The following is a 24,690-nucleotide window of genomic DNA, read 5'->3' as shown; positions in this document are numbered from 1 at the left end:
TAAATATGTTAAGACAGTACGGACCTATTTTATATAGTTCCAGTGCTTTATGCCCTTAGTTAAGCTAATACTGCAGTAGTTTTTGCCATTTGAGGTTATAAAAATTTTCATGTTAGTATATAGCTTATGTGATATCTCATTTCAAATTCCTTTTTAAAGATTTACAACTGAAGATTTTGAGATGATTAAAAACAGTTGCAAAATATGACATACAGTATATTTGCTGTCTCCCCAAATGCATGCATACTTCTACTTAATGATATATATACAAGGTTTATTTCACAGACAGATCGTTTAAGGATTTATTAGCAAGCTCCTTACATTACCTTTGCTTACCTGCAAAAAATACATCTTCAGAAAGCAGCAGCATCCACCACACATTCAATCACTGGATTTGCCCTTATTTTGAAAAATACTAAGATTTCAAGCAATTAAATAAATTTTATTGGTCCTCTTATATCTCTGTAGCAGAATTCTTAAAATAAATATATATCTTAAGCTCAAGAGTAGGTGTGAATTCTAAGTTAATAAAATTTCAGTGCCTTCTTTTGATATACTAAACAAAGTAATGAGTTACAGAGAAACTATTAGGAGCCTGCTTCATACCTCTTGAATTTGCTTTTTGGATGCCACTTCTGTTTAAGAGTTTGTTTATAGTATATTCAAAAAAAATACACTGATATTCAGGTAGTCCTTGTTTAGTGAGTGCCTCATACAGCGACCATTTGCAGTTACAATGGTGATGAAAAAGTAGCTTTGCAATCAATCCTTGCATTTATGACCTTGACAGGTCTGTAAAGCAAAGGAAAGCTGAAGTAAGATCGTAAGCACAGTTATGGTTTCACTTAGTGACTGCCTCACTTAATGATCGAGTTGCCAGTCCCAATTGTGGCTGCTAAACAATGACTACCTGTATATGCTTGCATGTATCCACAGAGAGATGATATCCTGAGCACTGAATAATATGGAAGCATATTGATGGTACAACATTGAGAAACCTAAGAAAAAATGGATATCAGAAGCCTGAAGTGAGATCACTTGGAATACAATACAAGCACTGTGGGGTTTTTAATACATACCTAAATACAATGTGTCCATCACACATGGAAATGCATATAATAAATTTGCAATATGGAAAGAGATTCTCAATCACCTACATTTAAAAAAATACAGCATAATTTCCTCATTACTAAGTAATAAGACAAAAATGTATTACCATGTATTACATTTAATGGTAGAATGCCTACAATTTTATAAGGCAAAAAAAATAATCTTAATTTTAATGAAAATAAAAATAGAAGCACTCAAGTAGCTAAATTTCTCAAATTTATCTGGTGAAATAAACACTAATTTTGCTATCAATTTATATGCCAAAATTCTACAATATTAAAAAAAACCCTGAAGGATATAAATTCCTAATAGTGCTTGATCTAATACTTGTACTTAATCTATATTTATATATATCACCGCTGCCATATGCTAAAATGTGACCTGAGAAATTAGCAAATAATTTCTTTGTAAACAGAAACTCAACAGCAACTTTCATTTTTCTGTATATTAGGAAAAAATGACTATACCAAATAATCAATACATTAAAATGCACCAAAATGTCATACTTGACCAACTTTTGAATTTCAGCATGTTATACAATACAAGGGGCATCATTATGTTATCTTTTAAAAAATAAGCAAAAGCAGAGAACTCAAATTGCATATCGAAAATGCAACATTGTATTTTTCAAGGGCACTGTGAAACTCTAACCCACTGCATGCAAACCATGTACTGTCCCTCCTCTTATAGTGAAAAAAAACTGCGACCTGTACATTTTGTCCAACATTACTCAATAGAAAACCACATTCAGGCAATAATAGGAAAGATGCAGTGTGCCTATTATGTATTAATTGCCAATTAAAGCAATCAGAAACCTTTTCTGATTTCAGCAAAAATCTGGTTATTTAGCAATTTATACATTATTCCAAACTCAATTTTTGACTCAATAATTCAATGATATACTGAAAGCACTGGAAGCATTGTAACATGAATTCAAAGTATTCAAGATATTTAAACACTGGCAAGAAGACATTTACACTTGTTTAAACTAGGATTTACTTTCAAATATGAAATTTGCTTGTCTAGAAAATAGCAAACATAGTATACACAATGTCATTTTCTTGAAGTCTTAATAAAAAAATTAGCTTAAAGTATAAACCTCAAGCTTTATGTATTTAAACTGTGAACTCAGAAATAAATTCAACATTTCTTTAAAACTAAGGTATACATTGCCTGTTGGGGAAAAAAAAACCTGAAACTTTAGTTGTTATTAAAATGATTGTGAAGGGCAGCCACTTACTGCTGGATTTAAAAGTATGCGTTCCCTCCATTGGCAAATGAACGTAGAAACTGTAGTTTCTTGCAGATGATCTTTGAAGCAGAATATAAAAGTTGTTAGATAAGAACTGTCAACAGAATATCCCCCACACCCCCAGGGGAATATTTTGCCATCAGAATAATTTCACTGCTAGTTTTTACTAAGCCATCAAATGCTTTTCAAATGTATTATATACTAATGCTAATGAAATAATACTTAATACTTTTTATGCTGGATCATTATGTTTACATTCTTCAGAGTTAAAATATAGAAATTTGAAAACTAATCAAGTGGATGAATTAATAAAAGTAGCTAATGAGATTCACCAGCAGGCTGAAGTTGCTGGATTTTATTGTTTCCAATATGATGGGAAGGGGTTTTTAGTTAGAACATGTAAGAGTTTTTTTGGTATCATTTTACAGAGTTAGCAGAAGTGATTAACAATCCACTATCTATTGTTCTTACAAGAAATCTTATAAAGGTTCCAACTAATAAAGTGCACTTACTATTCCTCCTTGTAAAACCAAATGTAGGTAAGATTGCATTATAAAATGGAAAGTTGTCAAAGCTTATGGAATAAAACATCGGCTGTTGCTTAGAAAAACTTCTTCAAATTCTTTTAATAATTGTGCCATGCTACCACTGTACTAGCATGTGCCATGCTATACATTGTACATTGTATGTACACATAATATGCATTAGGAAATATAAATTTCAGGTTCAAAATGTACAGTATTGCTTTTTCATCCATTTTATATTGTGTAACCATTCAAATATACTGTCTAAAACACAAATGAAAGAGTAAAATAATTATACATGCTTGATTAAAAAGCCAGGAAATTAAAGACATAAAAAATGGAAAGAAAAAAAATGTTATATATCTATAAGAAACAGATTGGCGCATCAATTTCATACCACCCTTCATTCCAGTAGTCTTAAAATAATTCTTTCCGCATTTAGCTTCCGACAGTGTGACTGCTAATAAAAGCATAATTCACTTTTCCTAAAAAACCTAACATACCTTTTTCATTTAACATTTTGTGCTGTTTACATGTTCTTCAAATCTCCTAAGTTCAGAATTTGTGATTTTTAAGACCCACTTTCTTTAAATATGGATATGGTATCCTATCCTATGCAGTATTTAATCTTAGCTTCTCTATTACAGTATTACTGAGTACAAAGACATTCTGAAAAGTAATGCATTGTAAATACATCAATCAATAAAAGTGTAGTCCTGAACTTAAAACAAGAACATAGCCAGTGTCATGTAGTTTTTTAAGGTTTTGGACTGAGACCAGGGACACCCAGGTACAAGTCCCACTTTATAGTAAATCCCACTGGATGACCTTGAATAGTATCTCTCTCTCACTCACATATATTGCAAAGGATTGTTGTTCTCAGGGGAAAAAAAGAGAGGAAGGGAGATGTTACACAGGCCACCTTGACTCCTTATCTAAATACATTAAATAACTCCATGTATACATCATATATATTTTATATGAAATCCTGATCTTTTTCTAAAAGAAATATTTACATATTTTTTCTTTAAAATACAATAAATATTTTGACCCATAAAAACAAAGCCAAATGTTAGAAGCAAACAAGTTATAATTTTTTAAAAAATTGTTACATCTTTACAAGGCTTCAAAATGTAACAATCAAAAACTCCCTAAAATATTGCAATTACATTAAAAATACAGAAAAGATAAAAAATAAATACAAAAAATATTACAAAATACAAATTGTTCTCATAAGTCTTAAAACACCAAATCTGATACTTCAGAACCTACTACATGCAGCCCATACCCTCTCCAAAACATGTTGTCACTCCTTGTTTGTACCACTCTTAACTCAAGCACATATTTTCCAGGAACTGTGCAGTTACTGCATGAGCCCAGGAAAAGACAAGTTTCCTTAAGGAGGCACTGACAAGTGTGGTGTGCATACCCACACCTTCTCCAAAACACTTAACAGCTCACTATTATGGACAACTGTTTTGTGACTGGGCTTTCATTTTATTCATTTAAATTAACCTCCAAGGCTACAAAGGGTGTGAACATGATATGGTGGCTCCAGAGAGATCTCAGGGAATTTTTTTTACCATACTCTCAGGCAAGTCAGTACACTTATTTTCATCTTTATTTCCAAAAGGAGTGCAGAAAAGTGAGGCACTAAAATAAGCTGATTTGCTAGCAAAACTTGGAGGTGCTCTAAAAGCTGTAAAATTTGTACAGGGCTGTAAGATGTAAGATAATGCTGTTACAGAACAGTACAGCTCTATTGTAAATGATAAGTTAATCTTGGGTCTACATCCACCAAATATCTTACAGTGAACTAAGACAAGTCTAAGGAATAATCTGTTCTTATAAATTATGAGAATTTATCAGAACAATTCATTATTTCCTAATATATTACATTTCATAGAAATGAAGTTGTAAATCATCATTAAGTATTTTGCACATAACACAACTAAAGATAGCGTAAATATAAGGTCCTTCTTATGGCTTGTACCAACTCTATCTTTTTAAAATTACCTTTAAGAAGCAGGGACATTTAATCCCAATTTGCTGGTCATGAAAGAGAATTTAATAATTTAGCATTGCTAAATAGAATAAAAAGCTATCTATCCAAGTGCTTCATAGTCTGGACTACTTTCAACAGTAATAAAAATGGATATCGGAGAAGTTGGTTTCATAATGGTATTAACTCAATAATCAGGTCTCCTTATGCCATTTAAAGTAAAAGTGGGTTAATATGAGGCTTTCTAGATTTTGCTAAACTAACATTCCCACAACCCCAAACCAGGACAAGCCAACAGTGAGGAATGATGGGAGTTGCAGTTCAACAACTCAAAGTACACAGCACCTCTCCTAGTTGAAGTTAAGCGGGACCTGTTTAATTATCCAGTGAGTTCACTCTCTGCAAATTGGATAACTTATATGCCTTTTGACTTGCCTCAATTACCTCAGCAAGAACAGCGCTACAATTAAACACAATGGAAAATTCCTCAGAAAGCTGTCAGCTGTAAATTAAAAGCACTCAGGAAACCAGGAAAACTACAGACATGAAAGCAAACAGACCTGGGCAAGTCTTCAAAGAGATTATCAATCAGTATGTTTGTGAGCACTTTGATAGACATAGTACAATTCACAGAAGCATGTATTTCTTGCAATTAGTGCCAGACTAACCTGATACGATTCTTTGATAGAACTACTAGCTTAACAGATCAGAAGAATACCTTACATATAGCTTACCCAGACTTTGGCAAAGCATTTGACAGCATCTCTCACAATATTCTCAATAAAGCTGTGAAATATGGGCTAGGCAATACTATTGTTAGATGAACTCACAACTGGCTGAATTACTGCCAGTAATTCATTAATGGCTCCATTCAGTTAAAAGTACTTGAGTGGACACTCTTGGGCTCTGTACTGTTCAACATTTTTATGGGTGAGAGTTGAGGGATCACTTATGAAGTCTACAGATGACATGAAATTCAAGAGGGGGCACGAGAGAGAAAAGATTCAGAAAGATCTAGAAGGCTTGAGCAATAAACTGAAAGGAATAGGTGCTTTTGTCAACTGCAGATTAAACAGTTTTCAAATATCTGAATGGTTGTAACAAAGGAGGAGTGGACTTATTCTCTATTGCCCCAGGACCGGAACCAAAGGTTCTTGTTCAAACCAGAAATCAGGAAGAACTTCCTAACTATACAGGCTGTTCACCTGCAGAGCAGCCTCCAATACAATGTAGTATCTCTCTTTCACTAGAGGTCTTCAAACAGAGTCTGGATAGTCATCTGTCAGAGATGCCCTAGTGGATCCTGCACTGAGGAGGGGGCTGGACCAGATGATCCCTATAATCCCTTCCAATTCTATGCTTCCTTGAACCACTGGTTTGCTATGCCATTCACAACTACTAGGGAGCAGTGGAGAAAAGAGATACTTTATTTTATTGATTTATAAATTTATAAACCACTTCAGTCAACGGGATGCTTGCTGCTGTTGCTCTGTCCATATTTGTAAGCTTCCTGAATGCAAGTTATTGTCAACCCTGAGAAGTGGAGGCAAGACAGGGATCCTGGAATGCCCTTTATTATATCAGGGTAGAATAACATAATCTTGAAAGTCTATGCAAGTTCCTCTCTGTCCCATTTTATACCAAGAAAAATATTTTTAGTTTCTTTCTCATGCTTCCTCCATCTCAAGTTTTTCCTTCAAGTCCCCCTTTAATGGCTCTCTCATACCTTCCCCAAGGTCAGCTGGACATTTAACAGTGATTGACACAGAATGCTAGACTAAATGGGCTACTGGCCTGATGCAACACAGCTCTTATTTTCTCATGTACAAACCTCCTCATCAAAGATTGTTATTTACAATGTATTACTCTGCATTTTGATTTTTACAGGTTGCCTTACCCTTATTAAAAGTGAACTATATACACCCAGCTATAACAATAGAATTAAACTTTTAAACTTTTAAAGCTTCATTCCGTTATCTCCAAATAAATTTACCAAACTAGAGACAATTTGTTTTAGAATTAAATCCTACAGTCAGCAACATGTCTATAACTCCTCTGAACTTGTTATGAGTATGGATGGTGAGCAGGATGGGGCCCCTATCCAGCGGGGAAAACGCATGCGTAGTTTAGAGGCTTTGAACTGTCCTTCAAAGAAACTCAAAGCAGACAGGCCTTGAGTTTTGGGGTTTATCTGTCTGGGTTTCCCACGCTCCTTCAGTTTGGTAGGATTTTCTGTCTACTTTAGCAGTTAATAAACACTAGAGACTAATTTCTTGTCTCAGCGTGTTTTTTTGCTTAAGTCAGGACATCAATCCTACCAAACTGAAGGAGCATGAGAAACCCAGACAGATAAACTCCAAAACTCAAGGTGGGTCTGCTCTGAGTTTCTTTGAAGGACAGTTCAAAGCCTCTAAACTACACATGCGTTTTCCTCCCAGGATAAGGGCCCCCTCCTGCTCACCATCCGTACTCATAACGGAACTACTGATTCTGACCCCAACTGCAAAAGATGTTAAATTATTTATTATTATCATATAATAAAGGTTTCTATCTTAAGCTTAATATTTAATACTAAGGACTTCACTGTATTGTCACTTATTGTTGTTTATGTAAGTTAAAACAAAAGCAAAAGTAAGTAACAAATATTAAAAAACTATTTGGTTTCAAACTCCCACCTGCTTGTGCCTCTATCAGTTTGCAGTGTTTATAAGCATTTAGATCCCCTTAGAAACCATATTGTGTTTATGTTTGCCATGCTGTGTAATATATTGTACATATGGGAACCATTCTCGCTTGACTTTGCTTAATTTTCCAAGTTCCCAATCAAATATTGCTGGAATGGTCTCTTTCTTCCAATGCTGGGCAAAATGTACTCTCACTAACAGTGAGGCTAACAGTGAATTGTTGGGCTTATTATTTTCCTATAGAATTCCATGGTTTTATCAAACTTTGTCTGATAACATGTCCTTTTAAATTTTTATCCTCATCAATCTCATCTCTTTTTGCACCAAACAGCTAGAATGTAAGAGATGGCAGGAAGGGAGTCTCTACAGACTTCTGATTTTTATTCCAGTGACAAATCCTTTCTTGGTTCACAGCTAAAAGATATAACTCATAACATCTCCATTAGCAGACTTCAGATTCACCAAAATTATATCTTATCACATCATTTGCTGTGTAATTAATTTCTAACTACATTAAATGCATAAGGCAAATTTTGAAAACCTGCTTTTAACTTTAATAGAAGAGAATAAACAATTTGGAGCTTTTATTATTCACAAAGAGAGCCAGTTTGGTGTAGTGGTTAAGGCACAAGGCTAGAAACCAGGAGACAATCCCACCTTGAATGTGAAGCCAGCTGGGTGGCCTTGAGCCAGTCATTCTTTCCCAGCCCCGGAAAGAAGGCAATGGCAAACCACTTCTAAAAACCTTGCCAAGAAAACTGCAGGGACTAATCTAGGCAGTTGCCAAGAATCAACTAACTTGAAGGCAAATAATAGTAACAATAACAATAACAACAACAACAATAAACTATTCACAAGTCTGACCCTGCCAATTTGGTTAAGAATGGTCTGGGCAAAAACCTAAACCAAGAACATCAAGACAGTGAATTCATCCTTTCTCAGGCAAAAATATTTTGTAAAAACTATAATAGAGAATACAATACTAAAATTAGTCCAAAGATGGTATCAATTGTACATGCAATCTGCTAGAGTGATTGCAACATGCCTAAATTCATATTTTCACATGTGGTGGCCATGTCAGCTGATGACTAAATTTTGAATCCTAACAAATTCAGCCATCAAGAATCAAGGTTTTTTTTAACTCACCTTACTGAGCATGCTTAATGTCTCTAAATAGGTTCTATGTCATAAAGAATTATTCTATTTGTTGTTAGCGGGCAGGCTCCCAAGGGCAAACACTGATATAAAAGGTCACACTATGTATAAGGCAAGTTAAGTAATAGACATAAAATAACTTCAGTATTAATGTTTATACCTTTATTCTTTATGACAGGAAGAATCCAAAGATACTAAATAATCACTCAACCTTTTCATCACTGTGTAAAAGGATCTATTTGGATGTAGTCTGCCAAAACTTTCAAGTCAAATGGTATTCAAGTTAAATGACAGACACAAGTGAGTTTGCTGTGAATGTGTGCACCTTTATCCTTTATGACAGGAAGAATCCAAATGTTACATTTGGTGGACATGGACACAAGGCATTGCTTTTAAACTATCATAATGCAGAAATCAGATCATTTTTCAATTCACCCACTGAAGACTACTCAGGACACAGTGTGCTACGATCCCAAACACAAAATAACCTGCAGCACATCTGAATTCCCTCTACTAAACAGAAACCATAACTGTTACCTTATAAAAAGCATCACATTTCTTACTGATGGTTTAATATTCAGAAAGTTTCTTTTAAATTTTAGATTAAAATAGAGACATAAAACACAGTTTATCCAAAAAGGCATTTTCCTGTGCTTTGTCTGAATCATGAGAAAATTTATTACCTGATTAATGAATGAAAAAAATGAGTTTTCTCTATCCAGTTTATATTGCTTTAACTTAAATAAAACCATACTCTTAATACCACTTCTGCAATTCTGTCTAACAAAAATATTACCCAAGCCCAGCATAGCAACGTCCTTTTGTATGATGAAGTACAAGTTGCAGCAATCCAGGGTCCAGGTTACCTGAGGGACCGCCTCACCCCTGTTACATTGACCCTTCCCACCTGGTCAAGCAGAGAGGGCATGTTACAGACCCTGTCCATGAGGGATTGCCAATTGGCAGGGTCCAGGAGGAGGACCTTCTCTGCCATGGCACCTGCCCTTTGGAATAAGTTATCCCCGGAGGTACCAGCCTTCCGGAAGGGGGTTAAGACCCGGTTGTGCCACCTTGTTTGGGGTTGGAGGGGGGATAGTCAATCATGGGGGTGGTTGGCACCTTGATGGGGCCAACGATAAGATCATTACTTGCCATCTGGAATTTTATATTTTGCACTTTTATATTATACTTATATTTATATTTATACTGCATTGCTTTAGTGGTATGTTATTTTTTATTTTTTATTGTATGTAAACTGCCCAGAGTCATTGTAATAACGAGATGAGCAGTAGAGAAATATGACAAATAAATAAATAAATAAATCCTGTTTCAGATGCAGAAGTTTCCAGAACAGAGTATTAACTGGGCTCAAGGGCCATGAAGAGAAGACTGTATATGCTAAATAATTATTATCTACTACTATTAAGTAATATGCTCAATGGATTAAAAAAGTATATATTATTAACTGCAAGCACACACAATACACACATACTTTTTTAAAAAAAAATCTGCTTTCCTTTAGTATCTTCTAAATTTATTTCCTATTGTCCTAACAGTGAGTATCACACTGAGACGAGGAGTAGTTCTCTAGTGTTTATTACTGCTACATAAACAGAATCCTAACAAACTGAATAAGCGTGGAAAAAACCCAGACATATAAACCCAAAAGCTAAGGCGGGCCTGATCTGTGTCTCTTTGAATGGCTGCTTAATTCCTCAGTACTACGCATGCGTTTTCACCCTGGATGGGAACCCCTTCCTGCTCGCCATCATTACTCATGACACCTATTTTATGTATAGCTTGCTGTTTTTAGCACTACCTCAGAAGTACAAAGACCTAGACAGCAAGGTAACCCCATATCTGAATCATTCTACTACTGAAGAACAACAACTTGGACAGGTAAAACTGAGTGACTCAAGTGGCAACCATTGCCATTTTGTAAGCGAATTCTGAGGATTTCAAATGACTACTGGAAAAGTTCAAGAATATTCTTAATTCTCCTGACTAAAATTGTTCTCACTCAATTAATATCTACTGTGTCAGGTCAAAGAAGTGAAGAGCTACTATGAATCATAGCTTTTAAAGAGAGCAATTCTATCCATTTTCTATTTTCAAGCACTTAAATTATGGTGAATTAATACGGCAAAAAAACCCCGTAAATTCTACAATCTTGATAAAATCAACTGAGCTAGTAAATAGCCTGTTTTTTGCTGATCTATATAACTACAGTACCAATGACTGATAGGTTTGGCAAATTTCGCAATGTTTTTTCTTAGAGTATAATTAGGATTAAGACCAAAAACAGTACTATAAACAAGCTTATAAAGTTCCCCAAAATCCTTATAAAATATTTCAGCTTTTAAGTGTAAATACTTTATTTTTACTAGGCAACTACCAGTTTGTCTCCTACTGATTTTAGCTGTTAGATTTTAAATTTTTAAAAACATGGCTATGATAATTAGTTGTTATTTACTCCAATGAACAAGAATTTTCACTGAAAACCATGGGATCTACTGGAATGCCTATTAAAAATAATGAGAATTGAAACTGAGGTTCTTTCAAATATATGCAATAAGAAATATTTTTTAAAATGCTTGAACCCTAACAGTCCCAAATGGCTCATAAAGATACACTATTGCCACATACCAAGGGACAAGAAGAAATAGACAGAAATAGCAAACATTTCTGAGAAAACTCAATAGTAGATGCTGTCAGTAAGCAATAATTTCTTACTGAACTCATGCCATTACAAACCTCATCACAACTACAGGGTAAAATAAGCTGACTGTACTTTTAAATATTATTAGAGCATGATACATAATAACCACTCCCCTTCACCTAATAGAAATTCCTAAAAGATGCAGTAAAACAAAGTTCTATCTGACAAGGTATCTGGTGATTTTTTTTTTAATCCATTCAATTGTGTCCAATTCTCAGTGACTGCCTGGACAAGCCCCTGCAGTTTTCTTGGCAAGGTTTTTCAGAAGTGGTTATTTCTGTCTACCCATTACTGCTGAAATGTCAGCACCCTCTTTCTTTCTTCATCAAACATATAGCCAGTTAATTTCATAACTACATTGTACATATATTAACAGGGTTATATACAACAAAGCAGTAAAACTCTCTTTTCCACCTAACCAAAATCATTAATACTTTTCAACTTGATCGGAGAATTCCCTAGACACTTACTTCATTTATTTCACCCAGGCGGGCCTACTCGTTACATTATTAGATTGTGACTCCCACCACCGTCCTAGCTTAAATTAACCAGTATCTTTATCCCATAATATTTCTTCTTACATTTGTAGATGCTTTTTTGAGCTGGTTAAATATTGTAGAACCATATAAACACACTTATTTTTCCAAACATGAAGAGCACCTCACAGTGGATTGCTCCTCTCCCTTGCTCCACTAGGCAGGATCTGAATTTTAACCACCCAGAACAAGGAGCAGCCACCATCCAGTTCCAATCCTGTCTAGAGCCACTATGCAGGTATCTATCTATCTATCTATCTATCTATCTATCTATCTATCTATCTATCTATCTATCATATTTCTGCACCACCCATCTCACAAGCGGTATGCATCTTAGATCCACTGCTAGTCTTTTTCCTTGTTTTCTTTTATAAGAGGCCTTTATGATGGTTGGAGAAAGAACAGAAAGCCAAGGTCCTTCAACAGACAACTCAAAGGATCTTTCTAACATTATGATTCAACTATCCAGTCTCCAGTCCCTGATTTAAGGAGTCTGATTCCACTACTGATTTTCCTTTCCCAAAGGTTCTCAATAGGATTTTAATATCTGATAGAACAACTTTAGAACACAAAAGCTTTTGTTTATTACCACTGTGCTTTCCCCCAGAAAGTGATTCACTTTCTCAAGGCCCTCTCATAGATATTCCCATCACTATCTGGGTGTCAAGGTCTGTTGTCAACAAAGACAGGAAGACATCCCAAAGAATCCAAATGATAGAAGACTTTTCATCAGGCTTCCTTATAGGTATCAGGGGCTTACTCGGCCATTGTGGTTTTTGCCAGCATGCATTTTGTGGTCCAAACAGATGCTCAAGCTTATCTTTCTTGAACTCCAGGAAGTACACAGGGAGTCAATAAACGGGCAAAGCGTTCTACCTTCGTAGCAGATGCCAGTTTAGACAGCATTCAGTTCTTGGCTTGAACTATGTCATTTGATGATTCAGCTAGGTGACAACTATGGGATTCTAAATCAGTCATTCTTATTCACTTCAGGTGTGTGTAGGACAGGAAGAAACTAGATCATAATTTAATGGAAACATGGATTAAAAATTGCTGCCTCTACCTTCTGTAAAAATTAACAAATACAACCTTCCTTCCAACAAATTTTGCCCGCTTCTTTCCAAACTGGAACCTAACATACCACACAGCAAAGCAAGCCAAGACACTTAAAATATGGTTTTTGAAGAAAAAGAGAACATTTTAAAAATTATTATTAAAATGATCCAAACAGAAATGAGCAATAATGCCCAAAGTATAAAAATACTCAAATAGCAATTAGTGGTTATGGGGGAAAAAAGAGGGGGGAGAAAGAGAGAGGGGCTGCCAGAATGCCCTTTTTAATCTTTTTTGTTTTGCTGTTTAAGTTTTTTTCAAATCCTTTAATTATGTATATGTATCTTTTTCTTTTTTTACATGTTTTACTTAACCAACAAAAAGATATGCTAAAAAAACAAACAAAAATGTCAATACATTTTTAAATTATATCCTTTTCAACAAGAAATACTATTACAGAAATGACCTCATTGCATTTATGTTGTTGGAGAGGTAGTGAAATTAACGCTTTATTTAAATATATTGTTCCATTTCAGTAAGAAGATATTACATGTATTAATTCAACTTTGAGATTTAATATTTTCAGACATTTATATTCTTTTGAAGTTTATCACATCAGAGTTGATTTCTGGACAAAGAAAATGAATGGTCAAAAGACTTACTGTTCAGTATTGGGAAGACAAACATAAGGCTCCAACTATTCAGTGGTTTGCAGATAAGTAATAGGTAACTGCATACACACACATGCACTCATGTCTGTGTATCTTTAAATATACATCATTAAATATACATCTTGTATGTTGTTTCTTTTTTCAGCTTTTTTCCTTTTTTTATAATTTTTTGTATTCTTTTTATTTTTTTGTATTTAATATTTATCTATCCATCCATCCATGAAACAGTTAACTGACAGACTGCAAGTCACATTTGATCCAGCAACAGATCAATGAAAGGACAGCTGAGGTGGTGCCTGATGGGAGTGGCTGGCAAAAAATAAAAGGACAGGCTATGCAGGTCCCCTCCCCATTCATGCACCTTAATCTAATTTGGCCTGTACCTAAACTAAAGAGAGTGATATATATCAATAAAAGGTTTCTTTGCAGCTACAGTTACAGAAGTTTTATAATAAAATGTATGCACAATCTGTTGATATCACTGCAATGTTACTGGTAGTACCACATGTCTGTTGCTCTCTATTCTTGGGTTCTCATTTGAGGGGGGAATCTTCTTGTTTACTAAACCCAAAGCACTGCTGTAGAACTGTCAGCTATATTTTTTTATTTTGGAATGCACAGATGATTACGATATTCAAGAACGTTAACAGAAGAAAAACAAAAAGAAAACAACATTTTTCAAGATTTCTTTTCACAGGCTCTGAGACTATTGCAACAAAATATTTGTCTTCAAATATGAACTCTCAGTCATAAAACATATATATGCTTGTGACCTTTGATATGGTAACAGACATATGGCAAGTAATATACTAAGTGTCACTGAATATGTAAACAAACCACTGTAAACAAAGTGCATTGTTTATAAGGTAATGATTCTACATTATTATTTATTTTATTTATTTATTAAATTTATATCACCGCCCATCTCCCCCAATGGGGGACTCTGGGCGGTTTACAATAAATAGCATTAAAACATAGCCAGATAAAAATTACATTAAAATATACAGAAAAGCAAACATGAAACATATATATGCTTGTGACCTCTGATATGGTAACAGACATATGGTAACAGACTTATTAGTAGGAACTAGTACATGCAATGAGTCAAATTAAAAAGGGGACCCAAATGAACAATGGAATGTTAATTAAAAACATGACACAGATTATCATAACTTTGCCTAACATTAAAGCCAAGCATTTAAATACAAAAGGGCTTGTGGAAACAGGTTCAAAGCTCTAGTAGGACATTATTTTATTTGAGGAATCAAGACACATTAACATTTGCTGAGCAGATGTGGAAGTTGTTGTTATATTGGTAGTATTTTCCCTGTCTGTGAGATACATACTCCAGTCACTAATGCATGAAGTTAAAGAACAGTAACTTAGGAAGATTTTTCACCATGTTTCCAAACTATTGAGCATTAAAGAAGTAAGGAAAAGTAGTTGCATGTTAGAAGAAGTTGAAAATGACATGGTAAAAAGTTCTTAAGGCCCTAAACAAAGCAGCTGCAATTTGACAAATGACCACACAAAATAGACAAGCTTTAGATTGAGAAATTACATGAAACTAAAGATGGGTCATGGAACTGGTTTAATTAGTTGGGTAGTTGGAAGAATTAGCTTACTTCTATAATCATTTATGTTTATTTATTTGGCAAATTTATATAACCGCCCATCTCACAAAAAGTGACTCTGGGTGGCTTACAAGCCAAATAACAATGAAACCCATATCACAATATAAAAAACATCAGACATAAAATAACAAAAATAAAAACATAAAGGAATAAAAACAAAAGAATCCCAAGATACAGGCAGACAGCCATCGTTTAACTTCATTCAACCACTTTGCAGGTTCCCCAGGATTGATGGAAGAACCATGTTTTCAGGGTTTTCTGGAAGGCTAACAGTGATGGGACTAACCTCATCTTGGGGGGAATGATGTTCCAGAGAGCAGGGGCTACAGCAGAAAAGGCACGTCTCCTGGGTTCTGCCAGATGGAACTTAGCGGACAGGACCTGGAGCATACCTCTTCTGCTGGACCTCATGGGACATAAATATGTAACCAGGAACAGACAGTCCCTCAAATAGCCCAGTCCCATGCCATGTAGGGTTTTAAAGGTCAAAACCAACACCTTGAATTGCACCCAGAAGCAAACTGGCAACCAATACAGCTCACGTAACAGAGATGTAACATGTACCAACCTTGACTGTCCATGCAGCCACATTCTGCACCACCAGAAGCTTCCAGATGCTCTTCAAGGGCAGCCCCTTGAGGAGAGCATTACAGCAGTTGCTGCATCTATTGTCATATACTTCTAACTGATAAATTCAGCTCAGTAACTGTTAGCGGGATTGCTGCAGATCAGTATCACCAATGTGAACATTATTAGTGCAAAAGAATGTGATATACCTTGTCAGAAAGCCAAAGGGTACCGAAGAGAGGCATATGTTACAAGAACTAGAAAGCCTGGAGAAGCAGACAGAGCAGAATGACCAAAATCTGATACTAGAGAAGAATGCATATATGTACAGGAGCAAGCAAGCTGAAGTCAACTCTGAAACCAGAGAAGGACCAGAGGACAGCCACAAGAAATACAGTTAACTTCTAGACAGCAAGTTACATCTGACCAGCAAAGTATGAGGACAGCTGAGGTGATGCATGAAGGAATGTTGGCAGAATGTGTATGGCAAAAGATAAAAGGACAAGTTGTACAGGTCTGTCAGAAGACTACCAATTCATGCATGTATCTATTATTTTTAGAGCACTCCTATCTTCTCCAAACTCCTTTCATTACCTGTGCAGTTTTACCACAGAGAGTGAGTCTTTGTAATGTTTAAGCAACTGTAATTAATAAAGGTGAAAGACAGACTGTGTGCTGTGATCCATTGAGAATTTAATTAGTGCGTAAGAGCCAAAATTTAAATATCTAACATTGGTTTTTGTCAACGTTCCCTCAGAGCATAAACAATTGATATGCTGATTACCTAGATGGACAGGAGATAATAGTTCTAATAGGCCTCACCTATCACACAAAAAAAATCATAACCATTTGCACAGCTACTGGATCTAGTATGTAGAGTATGGATCTCAGCTTTTTTCAATGTAATTCCTGGAAGCTGAGCAAAGTCACATAGCTAACTTAGTTGGAGTCAGAGCTCTACTATAACTATTCTTTCATCTCATAGGGGGTTTACAATATATAGTTATGAGCTAATTCAGAAGCTTTGTGTTGCTGGTGTAAGAGGAAAAAGTTTTCCTTTATCAAATTTCTGTTCTTCGATGTTTCTCCAGTCTTGTCAATTACAGCTTCTACCCTGTTGTTGTTTATTCGTTTAGTCACTTCCGACTCTTCGTGACTAGGCTTCTACCCTAGTATTTCTTAAAACACAGATTTCTGCTATTTCCACTATTCTGGACAGCATTTGGTGAGGCAATACACTCCCCATCCATATACCTAAAAGTTTCTGTAAGGAACTTCCGTGCTAAAACACCCACAATACAAAGGTACCTTTATAGGATCTACATCTGAAACTTTATTATCTCCTTCATATCTGGTTTCCATTAAACATTTATCATGACCTTCCTGGTGGCTGTTACTTCAGGTAGAAGGCTGCCAGAAATGGGGGTACTCTTTCAGAAAAGAACTCTGTATCATTGTGAAGGACTCCATAATTCTCCATAAAGACCATACTTTCATTCCAAAAGTGAACTCTTCATCCTACAGGAATTAGTAGCTAACTCTGTCTTTACTCTCCAAGATTACTTTAAAGAAGGAGTGGCACGAATTAGATATACACAAAGTAATGGAAATCTTCTTGTCCAAAAGTCAGGATTTCAGATTAATGGACTTTTTGTTTTAACTCTTCAGAAAGCTAACTTTGGTCATAAAGCTTCATCAGCTCCCATTTCCATATGATCAGAGTCTGCATATCTCTGACTTACCCATCCATCTAGTGTGATTCCAGCTGGCATCACAGTACGTTCTACAAGGAGTGACTCCATTTTTGCAATGTTCTCCAATTCTACTTCTCTGGGGAATATCTGTAAATCAGCCACTTGGCAAATGTTTTCTTTGTTATACATTTCAAGGCTATGTCTTATAGCTAAGCCAGGCCTTCTTCTGGAAGGCAGATTCTTGAACAGATGGTTCCTTCCTGTTGATTATACATTTCTTTTTCCCACTCTGAACAACTCCTGGGTATGTCCCACCACAGAATGCCTTCTTTACCATTGGAAAATGGAATACTGGACTTACATGATGGTTCTTTTTCTATGGTGGAGAAAGTGCATCCAACCCTCCCTAATCAATAGAGGAAAATGGGGAAAGTGAACTTTGGCTTTTGTTCCTTTTCTATTATTTTTTTTAATTACAATTGCTTGTAAATCAAAACTGGATGACAGCTGCTGTGTCCCTGATGAAATTTAGAATATTGATCTATGAAGCAGATCAAAAGGGGAGGAACAACCTACCATCTACCATTGCAAAAGGAACAACCCTCTATCCACCACAGAAAAGGAGCTTCATCATAAGACCAGTGTTCTCATCTTTTGATTAAATACCAAATACCAAACAGTTTCATATAAATAGGAAAACCCAGATATATTTGTGTTGGGAAATGTCTTTAATCATAATTATACTAAAATTTCAATTGACCAAACACCAATACAATGGACTTTGCACGTGTGGACCAAATTTCTGCAGTGTTTTATGTCACTTACACAATGACATAATTATGCAAATGACACCACCTGCATCGATTTATGTCATTTGTGCAATATCATTTTTGTAATATCATCATATAAATGACAATAAACTGAAACAAATGTCAAATGATTGTGCAAATGACGCAAACTACCACAACAACATATTCTCATATTCTATTCATAGGAACTCCTTTCCCCAAATTAGTTCACTGAATCAAGGTTTCAACCTACCTTAGAAACATGGGCACTCTTTCTATTTTGGAAAGTTATGGGAAAGATGAGCTATAATGATTCCAGAGGTCTTATAAAATTGTAACAAAAAGAAAACACGTAGACAGAAAGATGGGGGGGGGGTAAGTTGAATTAATATCATATCCATCAATATTAGAGTTCTACTTACAGTATCCATGAAATTCGGCTTGAAACCTCCTTCTTGCTGTCTCCTCAATTCCTCCTGTTCTCTCTGGCGCAGCATCTCTTCTTCACGTCTCCTGTGTTCTTCTTCATGCCTAGAAGTTCATTTATTTATTTATATTTCGAATTTCTATCACCGCCCATCCCACAAAGGGGGAGTTACATATAAAATACAACTTCCTAAAGTTCTTGTGACACATTTTCATACAAAAACACTTTCTCTTACAATACCACACACAATGTTCAGCCTGAGAAGATGTTCTTTTTCACTTCTCTGCTTCTTTCACTGCAGCCTGACATGTCCTACATCAGTGTTATCCTAGCTGATCTTTAGTACATACCTTAAAGAACCTTTGCACAGTGACTCAACTTCCTTGGTGCACATCACAATTCAGTGCAATAAAGAACTTATTCTGAAGATCCTAAAATACTAATAGCTGCCCATCTCAGAGATTTGTGATTCTACACTAAAACAAAGATTAAAAAGGTATCTTTTTTATATAGTAATTTTATTAAAATTACAATTACAATAATAAAACTAATACAAACTAAAAAAAAGAAAAGGAAAACAATAGAAGGTACAGGAAAGAAAAAATAGAAAGAAAAAATAAGAAGATAACAAAAGAAAACAAATATATAAAAAAGTGACTTCCCACCTTCATCACAAGTATAATCAATTTTAGTAACTTATCACCTTCTCTTAAAATCCAACAAATGATCTCTTCTTCCCATATCCCATCTCTTATCTATAAACAAATCCTTAAAGCCTCGTCATTTCAGTCTTAATGTCAGCAAAAGTCCATTAAGGGTTACCAGAAATAACAACATACCTATTTTAACCTTGATCAAATAAACCAACTTTATGTCCCTTCCTTTTAACAATCTTGATCTTTAGTCCCTTCGAATAATGTCCTAGACCTAGAACTTGATTTCTTTTCATTTTTTCTTTGTCCCTTCTCACACATTCTTCTAAGCTTTAACAATACTCTTTTGTAAATTCAAAATAGGAAAATTATCCAGGTCACTCTCTTGCTTTGTTATTTGTATATCCCTTTTAATTATTAGGACATCAGCCGGTTTCTTTTGTATGTCCAACGTAACATCTTTTTCCAAGTCATTCTTGTAGTCTGTCATTTTTAAATCTACTTTCAAAACAGTCTCAGTCTTGTCAGGCAAAACTTGTTCCTCTTCTGTAACATCTTTTAAACATAGTCTACGTGGTGTATTTCAACACTGCCGAAGATTCTCAGGAAGGAGGGAGCGCATTCCAAGGAGATTCGAGGACTCACAGTCTGGACAGTGTTGGTGGGAAAGTGAAGAAGTGCAGGGTGGCCCCGCCCTAGAGTCCCCCCAGTTATTTCCCCTTAGGTAAGTTAGGGTAGCTTTAGTCTGGCAAGATTCTGTCTGTACGGTGAGAGCAAATAAACTGGAGTTTGAAATGCACTGACTTGTCGTTGTTCTTGGACTGGGCCTGACAGTCTATCTGTAAACACAGACACTCTCAAAATTAACTTCTGGGTCCATTGTAAAAAAATATCCTTCAATATGTCCAGCGTTAAAATATTTTGCTTCATTCTGTATTTCTAAGTTGAGTTTGAGTCTTCTTCTCCTTTAATTGTAATCTTTAGTTCCTTTAGTTCCCTCTAGTGTCCATTTTTTAAAGTCTTATGTTTTTTTTAAAAAGAATTCAAAACAAAAGCATTTTCCCACGGGAGGATTCTTTACAACTAATTCCAAAATCTTATTTCAAATTTCTTTGGACCCTTAGTCCATTTGTGACTAATATCAAAGTTTTAATCACCCTTTTGCTGTTTATTAAAAAAAAATCAAGTCCTTAAACTTGTATTTAAAACTTATTTTGCTAAGGATTGAAGGAAACCCGATGCTGTAAAACCTGTCAATCCAAAGGTTCCTAATAGCTGAAAAGCAGTTAACAAGCAATTTCCAAATGTGATCAGAAAAAGAAGCATGCAAGCTTAGTATCCTTTCAAAGGTGCTGACCGCGGTTTGAGCAAGGTGGATATTCCCTCGTTTCCTAGAGCTCTAAACCCACCAGAGACTGCTGTAATGCGGTCTCATCACGAGGAGCAGCTGCCTGGAGCGCTTGCGGGCGATCTCAAGTTCTCTCCTTGTCTACTCACCAGCTCTTCATTCCTCTGCAGTCACTGGCTCTGCTTTTCATGGAGCCGTCTTCTTTTCTTCCCCAAAAGTCCAATAAAAAAGGTTTCACTAGCACTGTATCATGTATAAAATGCTCCATCAATAAGCAGGTACCAATACATCTTCCTCATATCCATATTTCTCATACAATTTAGTAAATTGAAAATAAAAATTCCTGAAGTTTTTGTATGTGTAATTTAGAGGCAGGAACAAACTGTTTAAAAAGTTACATTTTGACCTGTAAAATCCAGCATTTCAAAATATATGGAATACCTTAATTGTATCTGCTTTCTTTTCTGTAGCTCCTGGTTTCGAAGTTCTTCTAAGCGTCTCAATTCTTCCTGACGCCTCATTAGATCTGGAAAAAGTTAAAACAGTAATTAGCAATTATCATTCTGACATAAATAGTTGTATATATGTGCTCGCCAAAAAAAGCATGAACATCAGAAAACTGGCATAAATAACTTGAACAATTGGAAGAACTAGGAACAATGGATTTTTAATCGTAGAACACCTATAAATCTTAAACTGAAGCCTTTTTCTCAGTTTTTGGATGTATTTTCTGGGCCCTGGAATGCTACACCAAGGTTAATTGCTGATGTAAAACTGATAGGACAAAATTCTCTTTTACAGCTAGATGAACTCATGGAAGCAAGCAGTTCTGTTGAAAAACAGTGCAGCGGATGGAGAAATCTGAGCCATTTTAAAGCACTGAACTGATTTAGTCCCATCTGAAACAATGCAAAGTATATTGCAATTTGTTTTGTGCCTTTGAGTCAGTCTTGATTCCTGGTGCATTAAGTTTTCTTTGCAACACTTTCAGAAGTGCCACTGCCTTCTTCCTAGGGTCGAGAACGACTGGCCCAAAGTCATCCAGCCAGTTTCCATGTCTAAGGCAGGATTAGTATTTAGTGTCCTCACTTCTGCTCCTGTGCCTTTAACCTCTACTCCAAATAGTTTACTTAATGACCAAATGTTAAGCATTAAACTGGCTTGGTTGAAACACTGCAAAGCATATTACAATTAAGACTTAGCAAAAGGGAGCATTTTTTTTAGGAAAAGGTATAAATTATATTAAATCAGAGAACTATTCTATGTAGGTGGAAAGAAATTTACATTCCTAATGCTAAAGAGCAGATTCAAGAGGTATGTTCCTATCAATTTTTGAAATGTTTTATATTGTATGACTCCACTACTGCGGTTAATATCTATTCTCTCTTTTGAGTTAAAAATTTTTTTTTTAATAATGAATGTTTTTTACATGTTTATTGTTGTATGCCACCCAGAGTCACGTTTTGTGAGATGGGCAGTCATATAAGTTTGATAAATTTAAAAAAAATGTACAAAGGTGGAGCTATACATTTCTATATGATCTAGATTTAATGTTAAAGGACTAAGCTAGATTCGTATTAATATATATGAATCCCTATTTATTTCTTAATTATCAGTTCACTTTAATATTATGTATTGTTTTCTTTACTGACAGTTATATTATTATTTCGTTTAGTATCTTTTAGTTGTTCTAGCATACACATATACCCAGTTTTAAATTCATCATATTTAGCTATACATGATATTACTATTTCAGGATTCTCCACACAGTTATGTTGAAATGTATCACTGTGCCAATTGGAAGCTTTCATTTGAGAAAAACAGAAATATGATTTTATTTTGAAAAGATTATTACTATGTTTTTGAATGTTAGCATTTATTTTGCTACAAGCTAGCATAAATTTTCTAATGATGATTGATATACTGTCATGCTACAGAATTCTTATTTTAATGCTCATTCTTGAAGTTCATGGCTTCCCAAGATTCAACTAAGCACTGGAAGACAAATTACAAGGCCAGTCTCTACTCCAATTTTAAATATTATTCTGCCTGAATATTGGTGGTTTTGCCACTGAATTTTGATAGTGCAGTTGCTGGGAAAGACATTCATTTGCCTAAGGGCATTCATGCACCACTGCTACTGATGTAAGAGATGTCAGATGCTAGTACAGGTAGTCCTTGTTTAGCAACCACAATTGAGACTGGGAACTCCATTGCTAAGTGACATGGTTACTAAGTGAAACATCACGTGACTGTGACAGACTTACGACATCACTTCCCAATCAGTCGATAAGCCAGGTTGTTAAGCAACACATCATGTGACCACAACTTGTGATTTTACTGCCAGCTTCTCCATTGACTGCTTTGTTGGAACCAGCTGTAAAGCGCATAAATAGTGATGACATGACCATGGGATGCTGCGACAGTCATAAATGCCTGATGACTAAGAAGCACCCAAATTTTGATTATGTGATCGCGAGGACGTTGCAACAGTTGTAAAGTTACCTTTCCAGCACCATCCTGATTTCAAACAGTCACTGAACAGGGCAGTTGTTAAGTGAGGTCTACCTGTAATGGACTTTTGCAGCTCTCTAGTTAATAGTTTTTTCCCCAGATGGACAGACAAGCAACATGATTTTCTGAATTTCCTAGAAGTATATTCTCTGCTGCTCCACTTTTTTTTTTTAAAAAAAATCATTGTGTCCCTTTACAACGGTACAACAGGTACTGTTAATTTCTGTTTTAAAAACATTCTCTCAACTTTTCTAGACACTTCTGATCGCTCACTTAGATACATTTTTAAACTATTTAGAACTTTTCATCTGACCATCAAATCATCTTATTTTTTCATTGCAACAGTAAATAAAACATTTTTCTTGCAGTTGGGTATTCATACAACTTCAGTGAGCTCCACCAAACATACTTTTACTCATATTCTTACAAAATTTACATTTTGATTTTCAACAGAACTCTATTTTATTTTCTGCCAGCAACTACTTCATTTATTATATATCATACATTATTTCAAATGTTATTTTCTGACTTTAAGAATTATGACAATTAGAATTAATGTCAATTAGAATGTCAAAAGTTGCATGTTTGTAGTTGCTTGATCAACTACTGAGCAGTATGATTCTTGTCAATTCCAGGAAATTCTGGCTTTTCTCTATTTGTTCAGTACGTCAACTTTGCTTGCATCATACAATAATCTAAGATGAGTATATCAGAGTACTGAACTTAATACAGTTCAAGTGGTAGACTGTTTCTATCTTACTGGGCCAAATAACTCAATGAAGTAGGCTTTGGAGAAAGCTCACTTCTAAAACTCATATAAATTTTTCCTCCACGAAGAAAAATAACATCTATGTTCAGGAAAACAGCAATCACTTCTCCTGCACAGGATGTCTTTGGGAGACAGAGCTTATCTGATTTAGGTCACCATCAAAGGCCAAATATTTATACTTCAAATAAACAGACTGTGAGTCACAGGTCCCTCACTACTGATACATATTAAATTTTTTGAAGAACTGAAATACAGATTTCCTGCATCAACCCAAATAAACAGACCATTTCCAATATTCTTTCAGCCCATACCATTAAAACAATAATCTATGAAGAATACCTTGTCTCATCAACATTAACTGATGTTCATGTCGAGCTGCTTCCATTTCTGCCTCTAGCTTCTCCTTAGCTTCTCTAATATTTCTATCAACTTGTTCCCGCTGTTGCTTTTCCATTTCATCAAGAGCTTTCCATCGTGAAGCATATTCAAATTCAAATGTTCCAGGCTGGGCAAAACGTGGGGGCTGTTCTCTTTCCCTAAGAAGAGAAGACACATTTCACATTAATGCTTTCATTTCATAAACGTAACAG

At 35.3% G+C, this 24,690-nt stretch overlaps 1 protein-coding gene across 6 annotated transcripts in view; it reads right to left on the bottom strand.

Moving 5' to 3' along the window:
• Window positions 1–24,690, bottom strand: part of PSPC1 (paraspeckle component 1) — a 67,251-nt gene that overhangs the window by 33,063 nt on the left and 9,498 nt on the right. For all 6 annotated transcript variants that reach the window (XR_010068104.1, XR_010068103.1, XR_010068101.1 and 3 more), the window contains exons 4-6: window positions 24,440–24,636; window positions 21,259–21,343; window positions 18,812–18,920 (exon numbers count right to left, since the gene is read on the bottom strand). Coding sequence is in view for 2 of the 6 variants with exons in the window: in XM_063305790.1 (XP_063161860.1) it covers window positions 18,812–18,920; window positions 21,259–21,343; window positions 24,440–24,636 (391 nt within the window). In the remaining 4 variants the exon portion in view is untranslated. The remainder of the gene's footprint in view (window positions 1–18,811; window positions 18,921–21,258; window positions 21,344–24,439; window positions 24,637–24,690) is intronic.

Source organism: Candoia aspera, chromosome 5 (assembly GCF_035149785.1).
Source record: "Candoia aspera isolate rCanAsp1 chromosome 5, rCanAsp1.hap2, whole genome shotgun sequence".
In the NCBI taxonomy this organism is placed as follows: Eukaryota; Metazoa; Chordata; class Lepidosauria; order Squamata; family Boidae; genus Candoia; species Candoia aspera.
This window is presented reverse-complemented; position numbering and strand designations above follow the sequence as displayed.